At 40.1% G+C, this 8,211-nt stretch overlaps 1 protein-coding gene across 1 annotated transcript; it reads left to right on the top strand.

Moving 5' to 3' along the window:
- Positions 1-1,057: 1,057 nt before the first annotated feature.
- On the top strand, positions 1,058-6,401 carry crcp (calcitonin gene-related peptide-receptor component protein). The gene is made up of 6 exons (XM_084029014.1): positions 1,058-1,152; positions 2,066-2,102; positions 2,205-2,303; positions 2,386-2,480; positions 2,647-2,704; positions 5,564-6,401. The coding sequence occupies exons 1-6, from the start codon at positions 1,145-1,147 to the stop codon at positions 5,708-5,710; spliced, it is 444 nt and encodes a 147-aa protein (XP_083885140.1). The 5' UTR covers positions 1,058-1,144; the 3' UTR covers positions 5,711-6,401.
- The last annotated feature ends 1,810 nt before the right edge of the window (positions 6,402-8,211 follow it).

Raw genomic sequence — 8,211 nt, 5'->3', positions numbered from 1 at the left:
CACCTCATCTAACATCAGAGCAGAACATAGTTCAGTATGGAAATGCGGTGGTGTTTTCCTTTAAGACCATGAAGTCATGCAGGCAAGATCTGATCATGGAGATCCACCAAAAGTTATACAGCTTTCACAATAGGGGGAGAACGGTCAGATTTCTGTGGGTTCCTGCTCATGCAGGCGTTGACGGCAATGAGGATGCAGACATACTTGAAAAACAAGCACTCAGGTCACAAGCAGTAAACATCAACATCCCACTAGGGAAAGCAGAAGGAAAGACAATCATTAAATCACAAATGAGAAAAGTTTGGCAGGAATACTGGGATACAAATAAGACCGGAAGACACTTCTACAATATACAAAAACAGGTGGGGAAAGGAGGAATGGTGGGCAGGAGCAGGGAGGAGGAGGTGGTCATTACCCGCCTCAGATTAGGACACACGGCACTTAATAGCACGCTACACCAAATCGGCAAACATCCTACTGGTGAATGCATAATGTGTGATCAACCTGAATCTGTGCAACACGTTCTCATGGAATGCAAGGGTTATGAGAGAGAGAGAGGAAAGAACTAAAAGCAGCAATGCATAGGGAAAAAGTGAGCTTCACGGTAGGGAACATGTTGCAAAGATCAGAAAGCACTAGGAGGTATGTGAGCAAGTACTTGAGGGAAACAGGATTAATGGATAGGGTTTAAACATTTATTTATGTATATTATTACTATTAATATGTATATATAGGTGTATATATATATATATATATATATATATATATATATATATATATATATATATATATATATATATATATAATATATATATATATTTATTTATATTTATATATTTTTCTTTCTTTCTTTTCTTTTCTTTTCTTTTCTTTTCTTTTCTTTCTTTCTTTCTTTCTTTCTTTCTTTCTTTCTTTCTTTCTTTCTTTCTTTCTTTCTTTCTTTTTGTCATCTATCCTAACTGCACATCGAATGTACCACACTCCAGTCCGGTAGGTGGCGGCAATGCACCTGTAAACTGGATGCCAGCCGCCAATCAAATCCAACAGAAGAAGAAGAAGCTTCATGCCGGGCGGAACCATTGACCTGGTTCACATTTTCTACACGGGCACTTTTGCAACGGACCAAAGCTAGGAGTTTAACGAAATGGAAGTGTAAGAATGTTTTTTATTATTTAAATTCATTCATACATTGTTTTTTTTATCGATACTATGTTTTATTTCTGTAATATTGTGGTTAAAGCTGACGTCACAACAGCTACGTTGTTCGAAGCTTTGTCGAAGTTTCCGGTTGATTTATTGATCGAGTCGTAGGAAACGGAGTGTATGAGACACAGGTCTCTGTGTTTGCAACCGACAATCTGATTCAAAATAACAATACGGCAATAAGATCCACTTTTATGATGAATACGTCAGTTAAAACATAGTCCCTTTAGAGGTTTTGTTCCAACTGTGAAGAGGCCCTGGGGTAGACCCAGACTGTCACAAATACAACCTGTACTCAAGTAGAAGTACAGATACTAAAAAAACACGTATTTAACTTATTTACTCAAGTTAAAGGGAAAAAGTACAGCCTAAATCTACTCAATGTAAAAGGTATCCTTATAAGGGACTTTTCTACTGGCTGTTTTTTTTCAAGGCTAACTGAATCTTGCATCATATTAAAAAAAGGAATCATTAATTTCCCTCAAATGCTTTAAAACTTAAGTACCAAGCCCGTTTTGAAAATGTATGCAGCAGAAATTACAGATATTTGTTTAAATTGTTGGCAGTAAAGTAGAAAAGATGTCAGAAAAATAAATAACAACAAAGTATTTGTACTTAGTCGCTTCCCACCTCTGCCCAGAATACACTGGAGGGATTATATATGTCTTTTAGCCTGGGAACGCCTTGGGGTCTCCCAGGAAAAACTTAAAAGCGTTGCTGGGGATGTTTTTATTTCACTGTACTGGTGGCAATCAATTAACCAAAGTCATCTAAGCCCAAAGGTCCACCATTCATCTTTTGGTGCTTTCAGTCAAGCAAGAATGAACTGATGCTTAAACATGACTTATTTTCATCTTTTCAGGAAAAACGCTAATGCTGCTATGCTCAGTAACTACGAGGTACTGTTTTATGTCTCACGGATTTACATGAAATCTATTTGCTGTGTCCAGTCAAGAGATGAAAATGTAGTGTCGCTTCAGATTTGTCTGTGTGATTCTCAGGTGTTCAAACTCCTGACAGACCTGAAGGAACAGAGAAAGGACAGCGGGAAGAGCAAACACAGCACCGGGCAGCAGAACCTCAACACCATCATGTATGAGGTCAGCACACGTCTCTGCCTGTCGTGTTGCATTTTCAGTTTGCGAATAGCACAGCTGCAGTGTCCTCTGCATTTCCATACAGACACTGAAGTACCTGTCAAAGACGCCCTGCAGCAGGCAGACTCCAGACATCGTCAAAGAGTTCCTCACCACCATGATGCCTCACAAACTTACGAAGTCAGTGAGATATGACAAAGAAATAGATGTCAGCATTCATTTTTTTCATTTGGAATATATAGATTGCTTAAGATTCACAGCATTTTCAATATGAACAAATCTGTATGTATGTATGTATGTATTATCCTGTACACAGACTCATGAACTGATATTTTTCCCCCATCAGGGCAGAAAAACTGCAGCTATTGAACCATCGGCCACAGACAGCAGTGGAAATTCAGCTGGTGAGTGTTTCTTTATTTTCAATAATTACTATTATTACCTTGTGTCCTTACCTCTCTTTATCTCTTATTCATCTTTATCTCTTATTACTACTGTTGTACATTTTGACTTTTCTTTCACACATTTATTTTGGTAGAAACAAGCCAATATATCATATTCTTGGACTTTCTTATAAGGATAAGTTTAGTAATGTTCTCCTTTTTTTCTTATTGTCAACACACCCAACAAAAAGTCCAACAGCTGTTGACAAAAACCCATCAGGGAGCCTCACTATTGCACTGGGTGACGTGTCCCTTCCTTACGATGAACTTGTGCTCTGCAGTTTGCTTTGAGTCAGTCCCTTATATGTGTGGGCTGGAAATACTTAGAGCACCAGATGTTTATTAATCCGCTGGAGAAAATAGTCCCCAACAAATGCTCTATTTACTTCAGTTTGAATAACATTTGCTAAAGAACACAATGCCCAGCTCTTAAGTAAATCCCTTCCTTGACACTGTAACCCATGTTTGAAGGTTTCAGTTCTCGGTAGGATGAATATGCTTTGGGCTGAGAGCTTTGCACATGGTAGCGAAGGATTGAGAAACCTGAAAATCTTGTGAAGAGTATGTGAACGTGATATCTACAGCTTTCACACCTAGGCTATATGGCATTTGGGGGTTTTCACACATCCAGTATATCACCAGGATCATCAATAAAGTGTGGTAGTACACATACACATAAAAACCGATCCGGTCGGTAAACACAACATGCTCTTACTGATATCAAGTTACATTGTTCCTGAGAATTGATGTGTCTGTTTTTTAATCAACTTTTGCTGTCATTTGAATCTGCCAACACGCAGAGTTACAAGACCTTGCCGTTGTGCTGTTGGAGAGTAAAATAGCAATAGCATAGCAAAAAATGTTGATAGCTAAATAATTAGGGCCCAAGCGCCGACAATGTCGGGCAGCGAAGCCCTATTGAAACTGTATCGTTTCTTATTAGGGCCCGAGCGCCGACAACGTCGGGCAGCGAAGCCCTATTGAAACTGTATCGTTTCTTATTAGGGCCCGAGCGCCGACAACGTCGGGCAGCGAAGCCCTATTGAAACTGTATCGTTTCTTATTAGGGCCCGAGCGCCGACAACGTCGGGCAGCGAAGCCCTATTGAAACTGTATCGTTTCTTATTAGGGCCCGAGCGCCGACAACGTCGGGCAGCGAAGCCCTATTGAAACTGTAATGTTTTTTATTATTATTTTATTTAACAGATGCGTTTTTGGGGGCCTTAACATATTCAGAAGTTGAAAAAAATTAGCATGCTAATAGAAAACAGTGAAAATTTTGATATTTTAAAGGTTTCATAGTTGGCCACAAAAAAGTGGCTCGCTATCGCCACCTAACGCAAAGAAGGATGGCCAGCTCACACCGTAACTCCAATTGACTTGAAATTTTGCACAGACATGCAGATCTGTGTGCTCTACAAAAAATTACATTATGGCCCAAAAGTCCGCCTACCAAAATTTTCCGCCATTTTGAATTTTGTGAAAAACACGTTTTTGCTAATTTCTCCTAAACTATAGATCCGATTCTCACCAAGCTGGGCAAGTGCCATGAAAAGCGTTGAAAAACGTTGTTGCGTTCAGAAGTTATTAGCCAATGAACATCAGAGGGGCGGGGCTCTAGAAATCAATAGACATAACTCCACAATATTTAACCCAATCCTCACGAGACTTGCTGGATATGTTGACATAACTCCCTGGAACATATCCTGAAAGTTTTATTAAAATTGACCACTCGAGGGCGCTACAGTAAATCAGCCATTTTTCACTTGAAAGGTTTGTATTTTAACGAACTCCTCCTACACCGTTGATCCGATTCCTACCAAACTTTGTGAGCCTGTTCTAGAGGCCTCCACGATTTAAATCATCGAAAGGTCTTACATAAGTCCTACGGGAGCGCAATTACGGCGCCCTGAACATGGACGAATTTCATGCTTCGCCACAATACTCTAAACTGTTATACTTCAGTGTCCATTTTCCGATCTGGTTCAAACTTCTCACATTTGATGAGAGTCCCACCCTGAACACGTCTGCACTGCAATATTGACTCACAATCAGAGCGCCACCTATTGGCAACATGAAATATCATGTTTTTACACACATATAAGGACATAACTCCACAATATTTAACCAAATCATCACGAAACTTGCAGGATCTATTCGCAACATGAAATGTCATGTTTTTACACTTGTATAAGGTCCCAGTGTCGTGGAACTTTGCACCCCAGTCGAGTGTGATGACTTCAATCATCTGACACAGTGATGGACAGGACGATTCAGGCAAGCGACGACCGGCGCCGTGGCGGTGGCCGGGGACGACTGGCGCCGTGGCGGTGGCCGGGGACGACCGGCGGCGTGGCGGTGGCCGGGGACCATCCGCGCCGCAAGGCGGTCCGACTTGTTAGGCGGTCGTAGCACTAACCGAGTTACGTGCCATGCGAGGGCCCGTTATCACTGCTCGCAGTTTTAATGTAAATTGAGTTTTGAAGTTCAATTTTGATCTGGGAAACAGCAGTTGACACAACAACTTCTGCTCAAACTTAATTTACGTGTCCTGGGTGTACTCTGCCTTCAGACAGAACCTGGAAATGTGCGCAACAGGTCCCCTTCAAGGGAAATTTTATCTACAATCCCCTGACAACTGACAAACCCAATCGAAAATATGTGTTGCCAATGTTTACACAGATAAACAGATTTAAAAGAGTTGAGTCAAGGCATGTTTATATGTATAGCATTTTCTTATGTATTAAATTTGGCAAGGGAAAATGTATCGGAACGTTTACAAAGCACAATAATGACAAACATTTTTGTGTTGGTTTTCAGATGGTAGAGGAGAGTGAAGAGCGGTTGTCCGAGGAGCAAATCGAGCAGCTCATCCAGATGGTCAGAGACGTCCTCCCAGGTGACCCAGAGCAGGAGAACGCAGCTCCTGCAGATGCAGAGATGGATGATGCCGCTCAACAGTCATGACAACAGGACAGACCAGAAACCGCACATAGGTGGAGAACTGGAGCAAAGGCTAAACATGATTACAGAACTGCATCGGTTGCTTTTACCTGCGACATTTTGCATCACAGTTTGAACGGAACAACATACTGGCAGAAGGGATGCAAAATGGCTGTGGCTTGAAATGACCTCAACACCTTAGATATGCCTCATTAAATGATTCCCATTAAGATGAATCATTTAATGAATGGAAGAAGAGTGTTCCTGCTTAGCATTTGCGTGCGTACATACATATCATATCATCGTATCATATCAAACATCCACACACTTTCTCTGATTTTCGGACAGTAAGTCGCTGATGTCTTGTTTTGAATCTGACTGGTCTAATTTGTATTTCACATCGGATAATGTTTATGCAGAGACGATCTGTCATTAACCTGCTATATTTTTGGTTTCTGACTGAATGTTGGTCATCAGTTTCCACTGTGTTCCATAGAAGAGTTTTTGTTGCTGTGTGATTTCCCAAGCTGTAATGTAAGTCAGTCATGCAATTAAAGACAGCACTAACATGAGGTCAGACAGTATTATTAGAGCAGTTATGTAATAGCAAAGAGAGTAGACCTTCTGGACCAAGAGGTGATTGTTGTCTCTTTGATCATTGTTAAAACATGCTGATACTTTCATGCTGTAACAAAATGAAATGCAACAAATGAAATGGGTCTGCAGCTTTTTTTTCACTTTGAATGGCATGGTCAACAGGCAGGGAAGTTAACACCACAACCTTTGCTTTCAGAACGTCTGAATGTTGGTGTACATATAGACATATACATAAATTAGAACTATAATCTGAAACCAATTTCAGTCAGACGATGGGGGTGTCCTCCTCAATGCATCCTTCTCTGCATCATCCTGTAGGTCTGTGAATGCAACACAAAGGTAGAGAAGCAACTCAATAATTATGTTTGCTGTAAATTTAGACATTTTAGGAGAATGTCTAGTAGTAAATACTTAATCATCCTGAAATATTGTAGTCATTTCATTCTGCACACATCATTTAGCAGCATGACCCACTTACAACACCCCCCCCCCCCCCCAAAAAAAAATTGCACTTCTATGTTCTTACCAATGGCACTTTGATCATAGCACTGTTGTTCTTAAGGTATGTTTGCTGAACAGCTACTACTTTACTCAGATGAGGACCTAACACTTGTTTCTATTTTTAGCTCTTACTTTATCGGCAATGATATGTTGTGGTTTCTTTCTTTTGACAAATGTACTTCTTGTAAGTCGCTTTGGACAAAAGCGTCTGCTAAATGCTCTAAATGTAAATTTAACATACATATAGGTTGCGATTAGAACTCGTAGAATACACCGGATATAAACTCACAAACCCTTCAACTACAAACTGGATCAGCTCATGTTTTCTGTGCTGAGATGATTTGATGTAGCAGAGGAAGGATGTGCTGGTTGGACTTGTGTATCTTTCTGTTTTGAGTTTCCTATTAGTGTATCATATCAGTTTCCTGCGCTCACTTAGCACCTTGCTGAGGCAAGATACTGACAAAACCAAAGTCTGGAGTACTGTTTATCGGCACATCAAGCAGCCCCCGTGCAAGTGACCCCGGCCATCGGTTGGGCTTGGAAGTGAATACATGAAGGTCACTTTGCTGCAACCCCATGAAAGAGTAAATGTCCACCATTTACCAATCTGAACGTAAAAGGCATTATGAACTGTAATGTCCTAACTATCTTTTACCCATCTAAATTTATATGTACACAAAGTTGTGTTCTCTTGCACAAATCACATTCAGTTTTACTATATGGAACGGATGCTTTTGTGTGAGGAAAAGCAGAGCAGACAAGTGCTGCTGTGAAATAACAGCAAAGTCTTATCATTTTGTAGTTAATTTCATGTCTTATATTCAATTGAAAATAGTTTTTCAGCTCCAGGTCAATGTAAATAAGTCATTTGAGAATGCTACAAGTATGGAAAATCAGTCAAATCAAACAATTGTGCAGGGAGACACAAACCTCAGTGGAGCTGAAAGCTCCCAGATTACTATATTTCTCATCGATTTGATCTATTTTACCATACAGTAGACCTGAGGCCAGGTGGCATATTGGCATAGAAACACTTCATATCGCACAGAGATCGGGATGAGCATAACTTTTTCTTTTTTTATGCACGGTTATATATGCTATCTAGTGTTGACTCGGCAGTGTAGCAACGCTGTCTTTGATTTATTGTTACTGTCTAGATCAAAATATATTGTAAGTAAAACACCTGGGGCTGCACGGTGGTGTAGTGGGTAGCACCACTGTCGCCTCACGGGAGAGGGTCCTGGGTTTGATTCCCGGTTTGGGCTTGGGTTCCTTCTGTGTGGAATTTGTCTATCGCCATTTAGATAGACATTTAGAATCATCAGGATAGATTAATTGATGATTCTAAATGTCTATATATATATATATATATATATATATATATATATATATATATATATATATATATATATATATATATATGT

This window comes from Eutrigla gurnardus (genome assembly GCF_963514095.1).
Source record: "Eutrigla gurnardus genome assembly, chromosome: 15".
In the NCBI taxonomy this organism is placed as follows: domain Eukaryota; kingdom Metazoa; phylum Chordata; class Actinopteri; order Perciformes; family Triglidae; genus Eutrigla; species Eutrigla gurnardus.
Note: the sequence above shows the minus strand (reverse complement) of the source record. Positions and strands in the feature narration are given on the sequence as shown.